Source organism: Daldinia decipiens (assembly GCF_022478715.1).
Source record: "Daldinia decipiens strain CBS 113046 unplaced genomic scaffold F4813scaffold_3, whole genome shotgun sequence".
In the NCBI taxonomy this organism is placed as follows: domain Eukaryota; kingdom Fungi; phylum Ascomycota; class Sordariomycetes; order Xylariales; family Hypoxylaceae; genus Daldinia; species Daldinia decipiens.
The window spans coordinates 866,808-886,647 of record NW_026054546.1 but is presented as its reverse complement, the minus strand read 5'-3'; the positions used below and the strand labels follow the sequence as shown (position 1 = coordinate 886,647).

At 48.0% G+C, this 19,840-nt stretch overlaps 5 protein-coding genes across 5 annotated transcripts; 2 read left to right on the top strand and 3 right to left on the bottom strand.

Annotated features, from left to right (window-relative positions):
- The first annotated feature begins 110 nt into the window (after positions 1-110).
- F4813DRAFT_173461 (nucleic acid-binding protein) lies at positions 111-5,899 on the top strand. The gene is made up of 3 exons (XM_049239214.1): positions 111-633; positions 689-5,080; positions 5,135-5,899. Exons 1-3 carry the CDS (start codon positions 220-222, stop codon positions 5,672-5,674), a joined length of 5,346 nt encoding a protein of 1,781 aa, XP_049103769.1. The 5' UTR covers positions 111-219; the 3' UTR covers positions 5,675-5,899.
- Positions 5,900-6,914: 1,015 nt separating this feature from the next.
- On the bottom strand, positions 6,915-8,815 carry F4813DRAFT_385475 (uncharacterized protein; the record flags this gene model as incomplete). Its single annotated transcript, XM_049246259.1, has 5 exons — positions 6,915-6,935; positions 7,041-8,096; positions 8,160-8,495; positions 8,583-8,732; positions 8,801-8,815. The coding sequence occupies 5 exons, from the start codon at positions 8,813-8,815 to the stop codon at positions 6,915-6,917; spliced, it is 1,578 nt and encodes a 525-aa protein (XP_049103768.1).
- A 4,177-nt stretch (positions 8,816-12,992) lies between these two features.
- F4813DRAFT_345773 (Cu,Zn superoxide dismutase-like protein) lies at positions 12,993-15,191 on the bottom strand. Its single transcript, XM_049241794.1, has 4 exons — positions 14,920-15,191; positions 14,656-14,785; positions 14,497-14,574; positions 12,993-14,257 (listed from the first exon to the last, which is right to left on the bottom strand). The coding sequence occupies exons 1-4, from the start codon at positions 15,109-15,111 to the stop codon at positions 13,686-13,688; spliced, it is 972 nt and encodes a 323-aa protein (XP_049103767.1). The 5' UTR covers positions 15,112-15,191; the 3' UTR covers positions 12,993-13,685.
- On the top strand, positions 15,192-16,778 carry F4813DRAFT_345768 (ribosomal protein L13). Its single transcript, XM_049241793.1, has 2 exons — positions 15,192-15,775; positions 15,846-16,778. The coding sequence occupies exons 1-2, from the start codon at positions 15,755-15,757 to the stop codon at positions 16,362-16,364; spliced, it is 540 nt and encodes a 179-aa protein (XP_049103766.1). The 5' UTR covers positions 15,192-15,754; the 3' UTR covers positions 16,365-16,778.
- Positions 16,779-16,787: 9 nt separating this feature from the next.
- Positions 16,788-18,091, bottom strand: F4813DRAFT_173372 (uricase). Its single transcript, XM_049239213.1, has 2 exons — positions 17,073-18,091; positions 16,788-16,998 (listed from the first exon to the last, which is right to left on the bottom strand). The coding sequence occupies exons 1-2, from the start codon at positions 17,851-17,853 to the stop codon at positions 16,892-16,894; spliced, it is 888 nt and encodes a 295-aa protein (XP_049103765.1). The 5' UTR covers positions 17,854-18,091; the 3' UTR covers positions 16,788-16,891.
- Positions 18,092-19,840: the final 1,749 nt, after the last annotated feature.

Below are 19,840 nucleotides of genomic sequence, written 5' to 3'. Positions count from 1 at the left end.
AGGTATTGATTATTTTCGTACCTACCTAGGTACCCACTATAAATTCTTATCGATAATCGATAACTGACTATGATAACTGACTATCGCGAAAAAAAGGTACTCTGCGCAGAAGACTGAAAGCAAAGTTTCAAGTGGGATCAATCTTAGCATATCTGACAATTGTATAAGCCCTCCACCGAACAGGCGCAATTTTACTGGCAAATTGCTATGAGATAAATAATGAGCTCACTCAAGAGGAAAGATGCCCCTGGGGCGGCATCAATTGCAAAACCCACGAAAGCGCATAGCGACTCGCGGCCGTCAAAGCGATCCAAGCCCGACAAGACCTCTGAGAAGAACGATGAGAAGTCGAATTCGAATTCGAAACCCACTAGCACATCTACAGTCTCGCGCTTAAAGGAAGATGAACCTCTTTTTCCTCGTGGAGGTGGCAGCGTCCTCACACCACTTGAGCACAAGCAGATTTCCATACAGGCGAAGCAGGACGTTCTATTCGAGCAAGCGTCCGGGCAGAGTACGAACAAACCAGACCGTATCTCCAAGAAGAAGAGGGTCAAGCTATCGAAGGATGGAAAATCCGGAAAGTCTCAGCAAGATGAAGAGAGTACGAAGGTCGAAAGTCTTAACTACAAGGTATGCTCCAAATAACCATCGTATACTATTCGAATTTGCTGCTAATAATTTCTAGCGGCTGGTTAAAGGCTCTCTAGTTCTCGGTCAGGTAGCAGAAATTAGTCCTCTAGAACTTGTCCTATCCCTACCAAACAATCTCTCTGGTCATGTGCCAATTACTGCTATTTCCGACACTCTAAACGAGAAGATAGCAGCCGAGGCGGCCAATGACGAGGAAGATGACGAGGCCGAAGATGGTCTCGACCTACAGACTATCTTCAAAATCGGCCAGTATCTTCGCGCCTATGTCACATCAACTATTGAAGAGTCGACAGCCGCTTCTGCTAAACCTAGGAGGCGTATTGAATTAACATTGCGTCCGGCTCTCGCAAATACAGGGTTATCCGGTCAGGATGTCGTTACCAACTCTACCGTCATGGCAACAGTCATTAGTGCCGAGGACCATGGTTTCGTCATGGAATTAGGTATATCTGATTCAGATCTGCGAGGATTCTTGCCTCGAAAAGAGTTAGCAGAGGATATGACGGATTCTCAACTACAGCCTGGAAGTGTCGTCTTATGTCTCGTGACGGGGAAAGGTACCAACGGCAAGGTTGCTCAGTTGACTACCCTCCCAAGCAAAATTGGGAGAGTCCAGAACTATGCATCAGAAGCGACTACAATTAACACGTTCTTGCCAGGATCCGCGGTAGAATTCATGGTAACAGATATTGCCAAGCGTGGAATACTAGGAAAAGTTATGGGTTCCCTGGATGTTACGGCTGATCTAATCCATTCGGGTCTCGGACCCAATGCCCTAGACTTGGAATCCAAGTATAAGATTGGGAAAAAGTATAAGGCTCGCGTAGTATGCAACTTCCCAGCCGCTAAAGATCCAAAATTAGGTGTCTCGTTGCTAGACCACGTGGTGTCCTTGAAATCAAAGTCGACTCCTTCGGGTGAGCTGCCTCTGAAAGCTCTCCCTATATCATCAGTGGTGGAACAATGCAAGGTTATCAAAGTTGATCCAGAAGTTGGCCTGTTTGTTGATGTTGGTGTCGAAGGAACACCTGGGTTTGTGCATATATCCAGGGTCAAAGATGGTAAGATCGATATGCTGTCCGAGTCTTCCGGCCCCTTCAAAACGGATTCCGTGCACCGTGGCCGAGTAGTAGGCTACAATGCTATTGATGGCATGTTCCATTTGTCGTTCGAGAAGCACATCCTAGAGCAGCCGTTCCTGCGCATCGAAGATATACCCATAGGTGAAGTTGTCAGCGGGGAGATCGAGAAGTTGATGGTGAATCAAGATGGCGTCAGTGGCCTGCTCGTTAAGCTTGCAGAAGGTATTGTTGGCTTTGTTCCGGAAATGCATTTGGCAGATGTTCGACTGCAACATCCCGAGAAGAAATTTCGAGAAGGACTCAAAGTTAAAGCTCGAGTGCTTTCAACCGATCTAGTCAAACGACAAGTCAAGCTTACGTTGAAGAAGACGCTTGTGAACTCCGAAGCGGTCCCCCTAAAGTCGTTTGACGAAGTTACTGTGGGTATGCAAGTTCCGGGTACCATCATCAAGGTGTTTGCCAACGGTGCCATCGTACAATTTTATGGTACGCTCAGAGGGTTTTTGCCAGTTTCGGAAATGAGCGAGGCGTACATTCAAGATCCAAAAGAGCATTTCCGTATTGGCCAAGTTGTCAGCGTACACGTCTTGAGTTTCGATGCAGAGGCACGAAAACTCTTCGTTTCCTGCAAAGACCCTTCCGCCTTTGGTCTCGACAAACAAAATGCCCTCAAGAAACTCCAGCTCGGAGATGTCGTCTCTGCTAAAGTTGTGCAGAAAACCGAGGACGATGTGTTTGTCGAGTTAACTGACAGCTCTCTGAAGGCTATGCTATCGGTATGGCATCTGGCCGATCGACCCAACAAATGCCAATCTACTTTGAAACACGTCCGTGTTGGGCAGACCCTCAATGATCTCGTGGTCCTAGAGAAGAACGAAGGTCGTCGATACATAGCGTTATCAAAGAAGCCTAGTTTCGTCAAGGCGAATAAGGATGGGAAACTTCTCACATCTTTGGAGGGAGCTAAAGTCGGTGATCTTCGGCAAGGTTTCGTAAGAAATATTACCGCCACCGCAGCCTTCGTCCAGTTCTGTGGTCAGCTCACTGCCTTGCTGCCCAAGTCAAAATTGCCCCAGGAAGATCAAAAGGAGACAGACTTTGGACTAGAAAAATACCAACCAATACTTGTTAAGATTGATTCTGTAGATAGAGATCGTGGCAGGATTGTTGCTGCTTCCCCCTTGCTTGAAGATGATAAGGGCTCGAAGAACGATACCTCTGCCGCATCGAACAAGATTGAGAACCCGGTGGATGAGACTATTTCCTCGACTGACGATATATTCATAGGCAAAATTGTCAAGGCCAAAATCACATCGGTTAAGAATACACAGCTCAACGTTAAGCTTTCCGACAACATACAAGGCCGTGTTGATGTTTCCCAGGTATTCGACTCCTGGGACAAAATTTCAAACCCGAAATCTCCATTGAGTACATTCCGAGTAAATAGCACAATCACAGTTCGAGTTTTGGGTGTCCACGATGCCAGAAATCATCGCTTCTTGCCCATATCGCACCGATCAACTCACTCAGTTCTTGAGCTGTCTGCAAGGCCGAGCGACTTAAAGAAAGACGCCCCCCAGGTTTTATCACATGATAAATTAGAGCCTGGCTCTACTTATGTGGGCTTCGTCAATAATGTTGATAACAATTCCCTTTGGGTAACTCTCTCGCCTAATGTGCGAGGCAGGATCAACACCTTAGAAATATCAGACGACGTTTCTCAACTCGACAATCTAGCTTCGAGCTTCCCGATCGGGTCCGCGTTAAAAGTTCGGGTTCTCACAGTCAATGCAGCTGAAGGCCGTCTCGATCTCTCAGCACGCTCCGCAGGCTCGTCAGCGAATCTCACTTGGGAAACAGTTAAACAAAATATGGTTCTTCCCGGTAGGATTACAAAGATTAACGAACGGCAAATCATCGTGCAACTCAGCGACGTTGTTTCTGGCCCTGTGCATTTAATAGACGTTAGTGATGATTACGGCGAAGCAAGCACACTTTCTTACAAGAAGAATGACATCACCAGAGTTTCAGTTGTCGAAGTCGATAAGAGCAACAAGAAAATCCGGCTCTCGACTCGTCCTTCGAGGGTGTTAAACTCTTCTTTGCCTGTTAAAGACCGCGAAGTCACTAAGGCATCTCAAGTCGGTGTCGGTGATATTATTAGAGGATTCGTGAAGAATGTCTCCGACAAAGGCTTATTCGTGAGTCTCGGCGGAAATGTAACAACAATGGTCAAGATCTCAGATCTTTCAGATAGATACCTCAAGGACTGGAAGGATGAGTATCATATTGACCAGCTTGTCAAGGGCCGAATAATCTCGGTAGATTCCGATACAGGCCATATACAGATGAGCCTCAAGGCTTCAGTTGTTGACAAAGATTTTGTTCCGCTCATCAACTATTCAGACCTCCGTGAAGGCCAAATCATCACGGGCAAGGTCCGAAAAGTGGAAGAATTCGGTGCATTTATTGTCGTCGAAGGCTCTGCGAATGTTAGCGGGTTATGTCACCGCAGCGAGATGGCTGAAAAGGCTGTCCAAGATGCGCGAAAGCTCTTTGCTGAGGGTGATATAGTCAAGGCAATCATCCTAAAGATTGACAAGCAGAAGAAGCGAATAAGCTTTGGCTTAAAACCCTCATACTTTGAAGGTGTAGATGATATGGATGTCGACGACAGTGACGAGGATGAAGACGCCGGTGCTGCACTATTAAGAGATTCAGACGAGGACGATGATGACAATGACGAGATGGAGGATGCTGGTACCTCTGTAGTTATAAGAGGGACCGATAATGATTCAGAAGCAGAAGATACCGATGATGAGGATACTAAAATGACAGATAAGGGGGGCGACGACATTGCTCCTCTCGATGCCGGCGGGTTTGACTGGTCTACCAATGCGCTTGACAAGGTTGACGGGGCGGATGATGATTCAGACGAAGATGCGAGCGCAACACAGAAAAAGAAGAAACGAAGAAAGCCGCAAATTGAAGTAGACAAGAGCGGTGACCTAGACGCGTTTGGTCCCAGGACAGCTGTCGACTACGAGCAACTCCTCAATCGCCAGCCTAATTCGTCCGCATTATGGATCGAGTACATGGCTCACCAGATGCAAGTCAGCGAACTCGCCAAAGCCCGCGAGGTAGCTGAGCGTGCCATTACGACCATCAGTAGTACTGAAGAGACGGAAAAGCTCAACACTTGGATCGCCTATCTCAATCTTGAAGTCCGATTCGGCAACGAAGACAGCGTGGACGAAGTCTTCAGGCGTGCTTGCCAGGTAAACGATCAGCAAGAGGTTTACCAACGCTTAGCCAGCATCTACATCCAGGAGGATAAGGCTGGGGTAAGTCGTATTTGAACTTCACTCTTATATACACCAATGCTAACAATACTATAGAAAGCGGATGGCCTTTTCCAAACCCTCGTTAAGAAGTTTGGCGCAGAGTCACCGGAGGTCTGGTACAACTACGCACACTGGCTGCATGCCGTCCAGAATCAACCTGAGCGTGCCCGAGCTCTTTTACCTCGGGCCACCCAGGCGCTCCCGAACCACGCGCGCTTCCCGCTGATGACAAAGTTTGCAGCGCTCGAGTTTAACTCGCCATACCGGAACCCAGAACTAGGACGCACCATGTTCGAAGGCTTGCTAGCTACCTTCCCCAAGCGCTTTGACCTTTGGAACCAACTGCTCGACCACGAGGATGTGCCCGGCGCCGACAAGACTGCCATTCGCGACATATTCGAGCGCGCTATCCGAGTCAAAGGGTTGAAGGCTAGGGCGGCGAAGAAGTGGTTCAAGAGATGGGCCGACTGGGAGGAGAAGAACGGCGATACGAAAAGTAGGGAGAGAGTTAGTGCTAAGGCTGCTGAGTGGGTGAGAGCTAGGGCTGAGGTGAAGGCGTCAAAAGAGGATGAGGAAGAGGAGGATGATGAGTAGGTGGTGTCCTACTCGTCGTTTGTGCAATCAAGTATCGGGTTGCTTAATCTTCACAACATAGGCCGTTGTATATGGGTTAGTGGATGACCTATACAATCTCAAGTATATATTTAACAATGCATAATCAAAGCATTGAGTTCGCCTAAGTTACTTTTGCTACTAGTTAGCCCACCAGTGGTAAAAAAGTACCAGAAGTTATACGGCGTGCATCAAATCAATATACATCTAGACGCGAAGGTGATGTGAACAGCTCTGTTATGAAGATAGCCCTCAACAGGTCTTTTGTCTACCAGATAATCTTCTATCCATCTCTGAATTACATACATTCAAGCCAATAGAACTCCAATGCTCCATCAAAAAGAGAAAAAATAAAATAAAAAAGGACATCGCCTTCCCATCCTTCTTCCCCGTATCCCTTCTTCGGAGCCTAGTAGCTCACCCATGGAACGGAGGCATTGCTATACGGCTCGTACTTCGAAACACCACCACCAAGATCAAGGTTAAACATTGATAGCGGAAAAAGCAAGTAGAAAATAAAAAATAAGTATAATAGATAAATTGCACTATACTCCTCCCACCCTATCCGCCACCCGATCGGCCGTGAAATCCATTCGCCGGTTATCCAAATCTAAGTTGGGGATATATAGGTATATATATGTTTGCTTGCTTGTTATGTGATGTGGCGTGATGCGACGAGAATGACGAGGCGTATCGGGATGTTTGGTCAAAGGGATCTAGTTGCAAAACGTAGGATAAACTAGCTACGCTTCAATAGTCGCCGTTTTAAGGAAATCTCCGTCTTGATTTATGCATGGCTCGGGTCGCATCCCCTGCGAGGGGAAGGGGAGTCAGATGTGAAACTGCCGCGTTTCCTCGTTTCATGACGCATTAGAACGATTCCCCGGGATCAGCCCCGATTACTCGAGGGATCGCGTCGGGATAATGATGATATTGATGATGATGGTGATGATGTGAATATTCAAAATTCGAAGATGGCTACTAAAAGGAAGTATATGATATAAAGATGCTGGAGAAACTAGACTGAAAAGGGGCGAGAGGATATGTAATAAATGGAAGAGCAAAGATCAGTAGTAATAGATAGTAGTATAGATAAAAATGCTAGGACGAGCCGAAGCTAAGATGAGGGACTCTTCGTTACATCGTATGAAGTTCAGATTCAGATCGCAATGCTGGGTATCGTTTGTAATCGTAATGCCGCACACGAAGGAAAGGAAAACGTCTAGATCTCTTGGACCCATATCTGTCGATCGTGTTAGCCAACTTATACTCCCTATAACGAGAGAGGTGCGGTAATAATGAGAGAGAAAACAAGAGAGAGAGAATAAGAGAATAGCAAAATTCTTACCTCCAACTTGCCAATATCCAACCTCTGCTTCCGCGCCATCTGCTTAACACTTATCATGGCGACATCCAGATCGTCCTGGTCGCCCATAGTAATCATATCCGTCGACTGCGGCACATCCTCATCGCGCACCTTGAGCTTGAAGCGCCGGCGCAAGCCAAACTTATCCCGGATCCGGTCCACCAGCTCCGAGAACTCGATCGTCGTGCTGACCATCACGTACCGCACGTCTTCCGCGTGCACCTTTATGCGCACCTTGCGGATCTCGGGCCGTCTCGAGCCGCCGCGCGAGGACCCCCCCGCTACGGACGTGCCCGGCCGTCGGTTCGTCACCATTTCGAATTCGCCCTCGTCGAACGAGTCGTAGTCGCTGGCCTCCTCCTCCTCCTCGATGTACCGCGGATTCCGGCGGCTCTGGCCCCGGCCCACGCTGCTGCCGCCCCCGTTGTTGCTGCCGCCGTTGTTGCTGCCGCCGTTGCCGCCATACATGTCGTACACGTCCTCCGGGTATCCGTCGTCCTCGTTCCTCGAGCGGCGCATCCGGGGCTGCTCCGCGCGCGAGAAGCTGCGCGGCGGCGACCGCATCTCGGACGCGGACCGGGAGGGCGCCTTGCGCTCGCTGCGCGGGGAGTTCATCTTGTCGTAGCGGTTGCTCTTGGACGGCTCGGGGATGTTGAGGCGGGCGGGCATCGGCTTGGGGCCGTTGCGGACGGACGCGGCGCGGGTCATGGCCGAGGGCTTGTCGTTCTCTGGCGGCGGCGTGGGGGGGAATGCGTTGCGGCCGGCGGGCGGCTCCGACTGTTGTCTCCTGCTCTGCAGGCCTGGCTTGACCAGGTTCGTCGCCGCAAACGAGATGTTATCCGCCGGACGGTCGTCCTTCTCAGCTGCCCTTCCGGCGTTCTTGATCTCGGATCCGGCGAATCCCGTAAATGCGTTCGCCCTGTCGGAGGCGGCGACTAGACGGGCTTTTCCCAGGTAGTCCTTCGTCTTTAAGTTTCGCACCTTGGCCTCGTTGGGCCGGTATACAACTCCCACGGGGATAGAAAATACAGTATAGCCCTATAAAGCATTAGTATATTAATTAAAGAAAGTCCCAGGGAAAGAAAGAAAAAAAAATCGCACCTCGGCCTCTTCCCTAATGGCCTCGTCGATAACATTGTGGTCCTCGACAACCTTCTCCTTCACCGCAAAATTCAGATCCTGCAAACCCGCGTCCTTCTGTTGCAAGTAGATATAGCAGAGACCTCGGTTGAACAGCACCTCACAAGAGTATAGTTTGAACAGTAGGCCCAGTTGCGCATAGTCGATCATCGTGTTGCCTCGGAGATATAGCAGGGTATCGTTGAAATTCGCTAACGCCTCTTCGAAGTCGCCGAGCAGAAAGTTAGACACACCCTGCTGGAAATAAGCCACGGCAAGATATTGATCTAGCCGGATCGCCCTCTGGTAGCATTCGACCTAGGAGCAGAAAAAAGGTTAGTATCCCAAGACGCAGATTGACTTGGGATAGGTTAGGTATGTTAGGTATGTTAAGAGGTAGCTTACAGCTTTCTCGTGCTCTCCTAGAGTCGCATGTATAACACCCATGTTAAACAGAATCTTGGACGTATCCGAGATGTTGTCGAATTCCTTCAGCGCCTCTTCGAACTCATTGTTGTCGTATCGGCTCAGGGCCGACACCCACGATTCTATCTCCTAGATAGAGCATTAGCAACTCTGTGCTCTCAATCGCACGCCGCCATTCCTCTAAACATCAAACCTACCTGCTTTAAAGACATTGTGTCGCCAGGATGAGCCTTGAATTAGTACCAATTGCTTTGTCCAGAAAGCAAAGGTGGAAGGGGGCCGGTCCTTGCGGCGATACTAATGCCTGAGATTTCGAGTCGCCCCTTTTTGTTCGTATCCAGCTCAGCCTTGGATTGTTGGTCTTTGCGTTTTTGGCCAAGGCTAGGATGTTGATAATTTTTTTGGTCTTTAATCACACTTGTTCTACTAGTCTCCTTTGTCCTAATAACCACTCTCCCCTCTTTGAATTTCCGTGCTAATAATAGTCTTGGCAATAAGTAAAATAGCGGACCAGCTGGGTTCTTTATTAGGAAGATGCGTCGTCTTATAACCAATTTGAAAAATCGGAATCCCTTCTTTCGCAATTGGGGTTCGGTTTAGATGAGAGCCTAGCTACAGGCTACGGACGGCGTATAAGTTCCTCGCAATTTTGGCTGACGGAGGGGTGGATCTCTTGCTGTCCCTTTGAAGCAGGCAAACAAAAAAAAATATATAAATGACAAAAAAAGGTCGGGGGTGTTGGTGGGATATGTAGGTACAGACGCACGACGACCACGAGCCAACGGAGTGGGACTTGTCTCGATTACTCGATTACTCGATTAGACGTATTGAACTTATTAGGTACAATACCTAAAAAGGTAGCTAGGTAGATAGACTAGGCCGATTTCTTCGCACTGCACTGCAAGGAATGGATTAGGTCGGTGATGAGATTGGAGTGACTTGCAGTTTTTGCAGCTTTTGCAGTTCTTGCAAACGAGAGCAAGTAATGAGTGGATGGAACGACGACGAAGCCAGCGCGTACAGAAGGACTGAGAGTGGGTGAAAGGCGGAAAAGACAGTGACAGGCGAGGACGAGACCTTGTGCCAAGCGAAGCATTGGACAGTAAAGACTGGTTAGATAAATCTGGGTCTTTTTTGGTCAGAGTTCCGAACCAGCTGGGAATTGTATTATTGTATTATTTGAGCATTTGAGTACTTACCAAGGTACGTACTTATTCCTCCAAAAAAGAAAGAAAAAACTCTTAATGAACCCCCCCCGGCTTTTTTGCTTTGGGCGATTGTGATGCTTGTGGGTACGGGATACGGAGCGCCCTCTTTGCGGGCAGCCAAAACGACGATGATGCTTAACTAGGGTCGAGGGAGAAACAGGGGTAAGGGTGGTGTAGGTCAAGTATGTACACGGGTATGTACCTATCTTCTCAACCGAGGGCTTGGGCTTGGACTTGGACTTGGACTTGGACTTGCGGGCTTAGAAAAAAGCTATGTAGGAGGGGTGAACTTCTAATGAACGCCGTGCGTCCGTCCCTTTTTATTCCGCTTCAGAAGTGAGGGTTGCAAGAAGTTGGTTGGCATTCGGAAGTTTAACTTCTTAACCAGTCGTTCGACCTGTCACGATCAAGCATGATCAAGCGAACAATATATGTACAATATGCAACTCAATATGTTATTAGATTGTCTCATCTAAACACAGCTTTGCTGGCGGCCAGGGCGCCTACAAGCAGTACAGCCTCATTAACAAGCGCGCAGAGTACCTAGTTATCCGATTCCTTCGCGCCATCGATGCTGAAATTGGCCGCTACGGACGTACCAACATTTACAATGAAGCTGACCGCACGACGTATAAGTTGTTTATAGATCAGGAGGATGGTGGGTGGTGGATGGTGGATGAAAATACTAGGAGGTAGTACCGCCTGAGACCGTCTCAAGGCTGCTCGGTCGTCTATTCTACCTTCCTTCGTTTACCCCTTGGATGATTAACGCCAGTTCGTTCTGTCAAGCCATCTTCACGGACACCCTCCCGAGAAGATCCTGTTATAAATGATTATAGACGAATATGGGATGCTGATAATCACCATCAAAGATTCCCATCTACTATGTACGTATTCTACCTACATACCCGTCAGTGATTACTAGTGTAGTGTATGCAACTTCTTCAGCAGTAGTATAGCAAAGTAGCAGCAGTAATCCTAGTCTCTTACTCTTTTAGCCCTTAGGGTTGCAACTTGGAACGGACCCTGTCTCTCCTCGTGCAGCAAATGTTCCAAAGCGTCGATTAAGGGGGCATGATTGGTCGACGGGATTCGGCAGACCCCCCGCAGACCCCAAGACGTTTCCAAGGGCGCCTAAAATCTGAATCGAGCCAGTCAGTGCTCGAGGCCGTGTACAATGTCCCTGTTCGTCTTATTATTCCTTTCACAATTCTTATTACAACGCCTTCGAGAACTTTCCTGTAGACGAATCACCAAGCTCCCTTCCCGAGCTGTCTATGTAACCTGCATAGTAGATGTACATATGTATAGCTCATGTGCCCAAATGTTATCCTATCTCGAATCCGGAATAGGTAATCTTGTATATATCGTAGTTCTTCTCTTTCACCCCAATCGGTGTTGTAGTAGGACGATATCTACGCGCCGACAAGCCTTCTAACCTTACATAGCTCTCTTCAGCACAATTCGTCACTCGCAGTAATGCATGTGATGCTCTCTCATAACTCGAGGCCGGAGGATTAAACGGAGACTTATCATCGATTATGTTATGCCTATTCCGTACATGTTAAGCATGTAAAGCCGTTACCAAGCTCAGCTTGATGCCTGCTAGTCATCTCATCTCTCCATATGCACGATGCAATCGGACGGCGTGCTGCAATCTCACCTTTCGAGAGGCCCATTCTAATTTACATAATTGTCCATTGTTCCCCTGTGATCTTCTAGAATATTCATCCCATCGTAACGGGTTTTAACTCCTCGATCTTAGACCATCTCTACATACAAGACGCACGCCATTACGAATTAGCGCCAGCTGAAGAATTGTTGAAGACACAAAACTAGGTTACTGGATTGCATAGTAATATCTCAAGTTTGTTGCGAAACTCGCTTCCCTCCAATGCGTTTGAGGCGATCTTCCTACCCTTAGTCTTGACAACTATATCCACTATTAGCTGGGTATATCCGTTAAAGCAAGGCGAGTAGCATACATAGGTAGGCACCCGTCTAAGTAGTCGAGTTCGGCATAAAGGGCAGGGAGGGTGTTTGATGATCCTCAAATCTCAGAACGTCCGTGTTATTCAGAAGCCCCTGAACCCGCGGCATCTGTGATCTGAACCTTCTTAGCGGATCAGATCTCGAGAGCCTCAACAAATGCTGCCTACTACTACACTGGTAATGTTTTGGAAAAAGGAAGAATCGAAACTAATAAAACGATCCTCCCTTGATCCTCTAGACCCTGCTCAGATAGTGCAACGTCCGTGTTTTCAGTAGCGACGCCCGTCATACATAGTCAAGCGTGGCATACCGATCTCAATAGCTTAGTGCTTGTTGATCCTTCGCCCACGGGCAACTATGTACTTTATCTAATGGGCTAAAGAGGTTGCATGGTAGTTACCTAGGTTAGATCTTTCTCTAGCCCACGTCTTTTCTGGCACAATCACAAATATTTCTTCAACCGCACTTTGAAATGGGTAGTAGGGAACCTTTTTATCTACTGTGTATCCTTGCTCCATACGACCCCCACCGGTAGGTACCGATAACTAGGATGCCATACTCTTTTACCTATGTATGTAAGGGAGTGCGTTTGAATTGATCTTACGTCTCATTCCACGTGTGCCCGGTCACCGCCAAGTGGGACTCTCGGCACTTTTGTGACAAGGTCTGCATTAAGAGGTGAGCGCTATATTCGTTTAGTTGATAAGTCCGATGTAGGAAAGTTATCTGAGGTTAAAGCTTGGTGTTGAAGATGCGGTCGGTAAGTTGGGTTCAAGGCATGAGAGATGAAGGGTATGAGCATGGCGGAACTAACCGCTTAACCTCTCCTCATATGTATATTGTGTAAACTGCCAACAGCCGGGGCCCCGGAGTCGGCCCTGAAGCCAAGCTTTCCGTTCTTCAGCCATAAGACGTCAGAGATAGGGACTTGGCTTTGGATGAACCCCTACCCACGACTTCTCCGCCCGCCGCCAAAAAGAAAGATCATGATCACGCCGTCTCGTTCGATGATGATCTATCATTATTCAAGTCTTTCTCCACGATCTTCGACTATCTTCGACGTTTTCGTCGATGCGAAAAGGTGATAGATAAGCCCGGGGTAGCCATTGCGGCTTTGTCCCTACAATATTTCGTTTGGTTATGTGACCGCAGTGGTTGACGTAGGAATGATGTCCCAAGGAGGTAATCCTTGGCGGTCCTTCATCATGAGATTCTTTAAATACTCCTGGATTGTGTGGCGCCACCGTGGGTCGTTCGTGGTGCCATCACCCAGAGGATACCACACGATCCATTGAACTCTTCTGGGCACGCAAATTCGGCATCTTTATCCCGAGCCCCTACTTAGATATGCTGACTAGATATGCCCGCGTTCATAAGGGGCGTTTCTTTATATGCAAATAAATCAAATGACATGATCAGAGCAGATCTGTCGTCTGATTTCATGTAGAGTCGTCCAATGTAAGCCTGTCAGAGTGACTGCCGAGCTGTCATAATCAACAACGAGCAACAGCCAATAACAACATTGCATATTGTGCTGTGACGAACTGTTTCTTTGCCGTTTGAATAAACTTGGAATAGTTGGACCCTGAATGTCCCTGCATAAGGGTTCCGACAGGGGAACTATACATACATACCTAACCTACCTACATGTATGTAGTGTAAACGCTGTCAATGTCGAGGCACATGAGAACAGACGGGATCTTGAACAAGCCGGGCACCCCTGGGAGACCCGATTCGACGAGACTGAAGCCCAATTGAACTTCCAAAGTTGCTTGCTTTCGACGTATCAACGGTGTTTATTGGATACCAATAATCTTTACGAATAATCCTTACCCCAATACACGTTGCCGGATCCAAAACCTGTACAGAACTAGTTCAAGTCTTAGATCATACCTTTCTTTACCTCGTCTTTTCTTTCCTCCCAGAGTGTCTTGCCAGTGCACGAGCATACTGTCTTATCGTTGTCCCACATGCCAGCACTCCTCGCAATGACACCGACGACAGTGTTTTCATCATTGCTCAGATCCGCTTCCGTGATGCCTTCCTGCTGGCTAGAAACAACCATTGCGTGACCAATCACTTCCCAAACCTGAAAGGGGTGGTCGAAGAATACTGCGCCCCGACCATCCTTTCCAACCTGTACAGTACCCAAGATCCCCCGGGGCTGCGTTGTGCCACTCCCGCCTGCCCATACCGGACCTGTAGATGTAGCACCGAGCTTGAGGTCGCCGTATTCTCTTATACTTGCCGAGTATGTACCAGGCTTAACTCCACGAACAGTCAAATCCACCAAGGTTATTGTAGGCGAGACTTGAACCATGCGGGCTAAGCCCCTGACTTCTCTGTCGTTTAATCCAGATCCTTCCGTATCCGCCTCTGGAGCAGACGCAGGCACCAGTGCATCACCACCCTTCTCATTACGGTGATACGTTTCGAGAATGCATACAGCTGCGCCTAAAAGAATCTGTATCAGCCAGCCGCAAAAGCCAAATAATTATCGTATCGAATTAGGAGATCCGGAATGCAAGTCGGCTGCTTCGGTGAAGCTCGGCATGAGGTAAAGGAGATTGGTGAACTTCTCCGTGCGGCCTTAAAGTAACGGCCGATACTTTGCATAAATCCAAACAGAAACATACGAGGTAATATATAATATATAAGGAAATGTAATCTTAGTTTTGTAATATTTCACTTACTGTTCGAAGCACCTGACCCTCTTAGAATAGCATCCCGACCTGTAGCTTCAATAGCGCTAACAATTGCGGACGGGGCAGCTGTTTAAAAAACATATTGTGTTAGTCTCAGATCGAGATCTTTCAACCATGTAGCCTCTCTTGCGTATGGATTCATCTTACCGGTCCCTTCTACTGATACGAGCTGCTTCTCTAGGTCGGCTTCGACCTTAGTGATGCCTCTGAGTTTATATAGCACATCCGAAACATCCTTGACACAACCGTCACAGGTCATCGGCACAGCGAATAAAGTCTATATAATTCGTTCATGCTCCCATTAGCTTATACTATCTCGGGTTTAATAGATATTAACTCTTCCTCCAAGGCTACTGATAACGACTAAGGTAGCCACGAAAGAAAAGAAAAAGTAAACACAGATAGACGGACCTGAAAAGGAGTCTTGGCCTGATTATGAACCGTCATCTTGTCGCCGGTAGCAATAGAATATCTGTTAATATGAAGGGAAGCTTCTCGCTGGTTACGGTGATAATAAGACTCGGCAGCGACGCCAAGGAAGAAATAGCCAGTACCCGTAGCAAAGGAGCGAAATGATATACCATGCAAGTATTTTAGCATCATATGCTCAGAGGCAGAAGAGGGGACGAAGGGAGCTTCATAGTATGTACATATGTATTACTATCGATCATGTAGAAACAGCTGGAAGCCATTCACTTACACGATAGAGAAAACCCACCTTATTTTTTACCTAAACTATGTACCTAGGTACCTAAATAGACCAATAAAATGTAATAAGCAGGACTTTTGCTTTGAAATCGCAATTCCTTTCTCAGAATTGATCCGATTCCACTTCCTAGGTTAGAAGGTACATAGTAGGTACAACTATGTAGATGCGGGCTCGGTCCTCGGTCATTATGCGCTAAAAATGATGGTTATCGCTTATCGATAGGCGGGGAAACTTAAATGTAAAATAGGTAGGTACCTAAGGTACGTATGTAGATCTCAGTCCCTGCCGCACACGTGACTGCAACTCTTAGAATATCGAATTCTGCTACCTTAGGTCTAGGAGGTAGTTATTGCACCTTAAACATCCAATAAACCCTGAAGCCGCGAATTCGGCGACAAACGTACCATTGCAGCATCATAAAGGGTCCTCCAGATCATATATGCGCCCCTCGTCGACCTCGTCGAGGACATCGAGCATTTAGACATATACCTTGACGACGAGGGGCTAAAGCTTCCTCCTTCCTCGAGAACCGTCACCATGTCGCAGACAATCGGGCCGGTAAGCTCCTCCCCTTCCAAACTCGTCGAAGCGGCATAGCGAAGACTCACAAGTATGTTCTCCCGAACAGACGAAGCTAGCCTACTCGCGAGTATGGCACCACATCAACGCCGCGGCGCCACACCCTACGCTCTCCACGCAACCGGACGTAACCCCGCCATCTCTAGGCCGTCTGGCTTCGCGCGTCGCCGTGATCCTCATGGGCAAACACAAGCCGATCTGGGACCCGTCGACGGACTGCGGGGACTACGTGGTAGTAACCAACTGCATGGCCCTGCACGTCACCGGCCGCAAGCAGTGGCAGAAGATGTACCACCGACACAACACGCGGCCCGGCTCCCTGCAGTCCGTCACCATGGACGTGCTCATGGCCAAGTACGGCGGCGCCGAGGTCCTGCGCAAGGCCGTCAGCGGCATGCTGCCGAAGAACAGGCTGCGGGACGCGAGGCTCGAGAGGCTGAAGGCGTTTGAGGGGGACGCGCACCCGTACAGGAAGAATTTGATCCGGTTTGGTAGCGCGAAGGTGGGCGAGGAGGGCTGGACCGAGGTGGCTGAGGCCATACGGCGGGCGGGTGCGCGGAGGTTGTAGCGGGATGTTGCTCTAGAGGAAGCCTACCTAGGGAATATGAGCATGAAGGAAGGCTTTCGGGCGAGAGAGAGCGGGTTTTGCCAAGGGAATACTAGCTCTGCATATCTGCTATGTACTACACCGTATACATATAATGAATACATCTCATAACAACCAACCTGACATGTGGTCGAGAAACCGATATCCCCGGGTATATTGTAGGGCGTATATTCAATTCGAGTGCAATGGTGTTACTTGGACTAGCCACGGCTAAGAGTGAACCAAAGCCGTGGGAATGAGCGTACATATAAATGATATTTAACAACACGATTCTAGGCATGAAAGAGGACTTTGCGAAGTTTGAGGTCTTGTCTTGAGATGGTATCTAGATACTCGTTCCGATGCAATAACAACTTGATAACCCGGCTAGAATCTCATTTCCCCGATAATTAATTACGGAATTAAAAAAAAAAAAAAACAATCGCAGGCCCGCGCATTACGCCGAAGACATGATACAAATCTGTATAGGTAATAAAACAAAATAGCGTCTACGAGCGTGAGATTTCGACTTTTATCAAACCGTTGGGTCCGGACTGCGGCGCGTATACTTCGGCGTCCTTGCCCGTGTTCTTAAGACCCTTGTGCCAGGATAGATCTGCGAAAGTGAATATTGGTTAGAGGCTGGTTGGTCCATCGTTGATTGATATAATAGGAGGTGTGTAGACTTACCGATCTCAAAGTAGTGCTTGTTGGGCAGCGCGTAAGTGACCGACTTGACCTCAGACGCGGCCTCGAGGATCTGCTCGCCCATTTTGTACATGGTATGCTGGACCGAAGGACTGCTCTCTTCGGCAAAGGTCTTCATGGTGATTTTACGGGCGTCTTCCCAAGCCTTGTCGAACTGGCCCACCTTCTGCTCGACCGCCGCCACGCTAGGTAGAGTGTTCCAACTCCAAGTAGCGTCGACGTCGGTCGAGAGGATGCGATCCCAGGTCTCGGGGAGCGTGGTGTACTCATCGCGAATAAAGCCGTGGAAGGCGGACCCGGTGCTTTTCAGCACCAGGAGCCCCGCGATGCCGCTCGTGAGCTCGATTCCCTGGCGGGTAATACGGGCCTCGACGTTGCGAGTCTCCTCGCCGTCGCGGTAGAAGCTGTGGGGGTGCTCCTTTCCGTCGATGATCATGCGGGACCACCGCTTTACGGCTATGCTGATGTTGGCGGCGTGGATGTGGGCGTATTGGTCTAGGAAATGCTGTCCCAAGTAGCTGGCGTACAGTTCCGGCGGGTTTACGGGGTGCTCCTTGGCTTTGATGTAGATGGTGTTCTTCATGGAGTCGGTGGCCACGACAACGCTATTGTCCGCCACCGTGTACGACGATTCGATGTCCCCCTCGAGTAAACAGCATACGGTCATCTCCGTGACAGTGTGCGTACCCGTCGCCTCATCCCTATGGACTTTGTACACGCGGACATTGTCCTTTCCGTACCGAGCTGCTGATACGACGGGCATGATGGAAAGAGTGTGCTCTTCTGTTTTTTCTTGTTCTCCTCGCTCTTGCTTATTATGATTTACGAAGATTATGAAATCCGTAAAAGTTAAATATTCCGAAACCTTTGGGGGATGCCGATAACCTTGCTTTATAAGGGATGGCTTAGGTGCAACGTGATGCAGAATGTTAGAAGGCGAATCTATCCTGTACAATTGTAATCAAACGAGACAATTGAACACTGAATAAGAATAACAATACGAAGAAGAAGAAAAGGGAAGTCGTGAATCATTGGCCGAGTCAGTCTACAGAAGAAGGAAAGAAAAGAACGCGGTGTAAACGGAAAGGGAGAAACAAGACTTTGTATTTATATACATCGGTCCTAGAGCGATATGGAGCTATGTAGGTTAGGATGTATGTATGTAAAGGTAAGGAAGGTATTTACCTCGGACCTACATGTAGGTATGTCTCTTGTACGTTGGAGATACTCCAGCTTCTCCTAAACTCCAAGCCACCAAACGAAGCTACCTACATACCTACTAACCTTCTGACCTACACTTACTAGACTACCGACCCTCCATCCCAAATCGAGCTGCATACGTAACCTGAATAGGTTCACATAGGATGCAGGGACGTAGTAGTCTACGCAGATCCGGGTCCTGGACAGTCCCGGATTTAGCTGCTCGACTGGGCAGCGCAGCAGGTTGGCCGTTGGCCTTTGGCTTTTGGCATTCTGCAGATCGGAAAGCGCCTGAATCGGATGCATACGGCATTGCATATGTACATGGATGCCTCATACATACATACATACATAGGTGCATACATGCATACGATATGATATAATACAAAGGCGCGCAAAGCTCATCTCATGCCCGCTGGTCACCGATAAGAGGAGTACCGCATAACGTATAGTATGGGAATATGTAAAATGTAGGTAACTAGGTAAGTTTGTTACACAAGAACGGCGGCGGGATTGAGAAGAAGAAAAAAAAGGAGGGGACTTCTTAGTCCTCTTAGTAAAAAATGGCGTAAAATGGACCCAGTTAACTGGCTCCGGATGGGTCTTAAAAGCTAGGCTTGCTGGCTTGCAGTTGCTTTACGGCGAGCTTTACCCCAATGACCAATAAGAATGCATCCTTTCCATTGGCAACTTTTTTAGTTGCTCGATACATCATACCGTACCTTACGGAACCCGCCGACTCCCCTACACCCCAAAGGCCGACTCCTACCGTAATCGGTATTCAGTTGTCCTGCCCAGGTCCGCCTATGTACATACATAGGTAAGCTCTAGCTTCTTATTTGTCTTACCTTTTGCTACATATGTATCGATATCACCCTTCTTTGCTTGGTGCTAATGTAGGCAACATGCGGTCTAGATCCCCAATCTAGAATTTGTCGCGGACTGATGTCATTCTAAGACCATCTAGGAGGCGTGGTTGAGTTGCGAAGCGAGTTTATATTCGATTCGTATTCTAGAGTATTTTACTGATCAACTTCCTAAACTAAATCGTTCGTTTGACCCGTGCTAACTACGATGTTTCTACTTAACCTAGTATATCGGGAGGAAACTTGAATGATGTGATAAAGCGTCTACAGACGTATCTGCGGCGGTTTACTAATCTGCCGAGTTTCTATGTTATCTACCTAAGCTTGTGAGACTCTTGATAGGTATATGTAACCGGTAAATAAAAGTCGTTTGCCATTGGGAATGACTGCGGGTGAGAAACATTATACTTGTAGTCAAAATCTAGCCCCTTAATCGAATATGCAAAGGAGACTACCCCCACCGAGGCGGTCTTAAGACTCACGTCTAACGACCTGGGGTATAGAGATCCGAGGGTAACACAATACACATCATACACCACGCTCGTCACTATTCATCTCATAGTGAAGCTGACTGTGATTGTAGTGATTGTAACACTAATATCGGGCTAAGGTGTTCCCCGTGCTGTTAATATACGAATCTACGTTGATAATGGGTTTGTAGTAGTCAATAAAACACAATTATCC

Bases quoted from the DNA above. Each gene is read 5' to 3' on its own strand.
- F4813DRAFT_173461 (XM_049239214.1), top strand. From the start codon at position 220: ATGAGCTCACTCAAGAGGAAAGATGCCCCTGGGGCGGCATCAATTGCA. The intron at 634-688 runs GTATGCTCCAAA...AATAATTTCTAG, and splicing joins TCGAAAGTCTTAACTACAAG to CGGCTGGTTAAAGGCTCTCT. The intron at 5,081-5,134 runs GTAAGTCGTATT...ACAATACTATAG, and splicing joins TCCAGGAGGATAAGGCTGGG to AAAGCGGATGGCCTTTTCCA.
- F4813DRAFT_345773 (XM_049241794.1), bottom strand. From the start codon at position 15,111: ATGATGCTAAAATACTTGCATGGTATATCATTTCGCTCCTTTGCTACG. The intron at 14,575-14,655 runs GTAAGATGAATC...TTTTTTAAACAG, and splicing joins CGTATCAGTAGAAGGGACCG to CTGCCCCGTCCGCAATTGTT. The intron at 14,258-14,496 runs GTAAGTGAAATA...AGATTCTTTTAG, and splicing joins AGGGTCAGGTGCTTCGAACA to GCGCAGCTGTATGCATTCTC.
- F4813DRAFT_345768 (XM_049241793.1), top strand. From the start codon at position 15,755: ATGTCGCAGACAATCGGGCCG. The intron at 15,776-15,845 runs GTAAGCTCCTCC...TCTCCCGAACAG, and splicing joins TGTCGCAGACAATCGGGCCG to ACGAAGCTAGCCTACTCGCG.
- F4813DRAFT_173372 (XM_049239213.1), bottom strand. From the start codon at position 17,853: ATGCCCGTCGTATCAGCAGCTCGGTACGGAAAGGACAATGTCCGCGTG. The intron at 16,999-17,072 runs GTAAGTCTACAC...TCACTTTCGCAG, and splicing joins CAAGCACTACTTTGAGATCG to ATCTATCCTGGCACAAGGGT.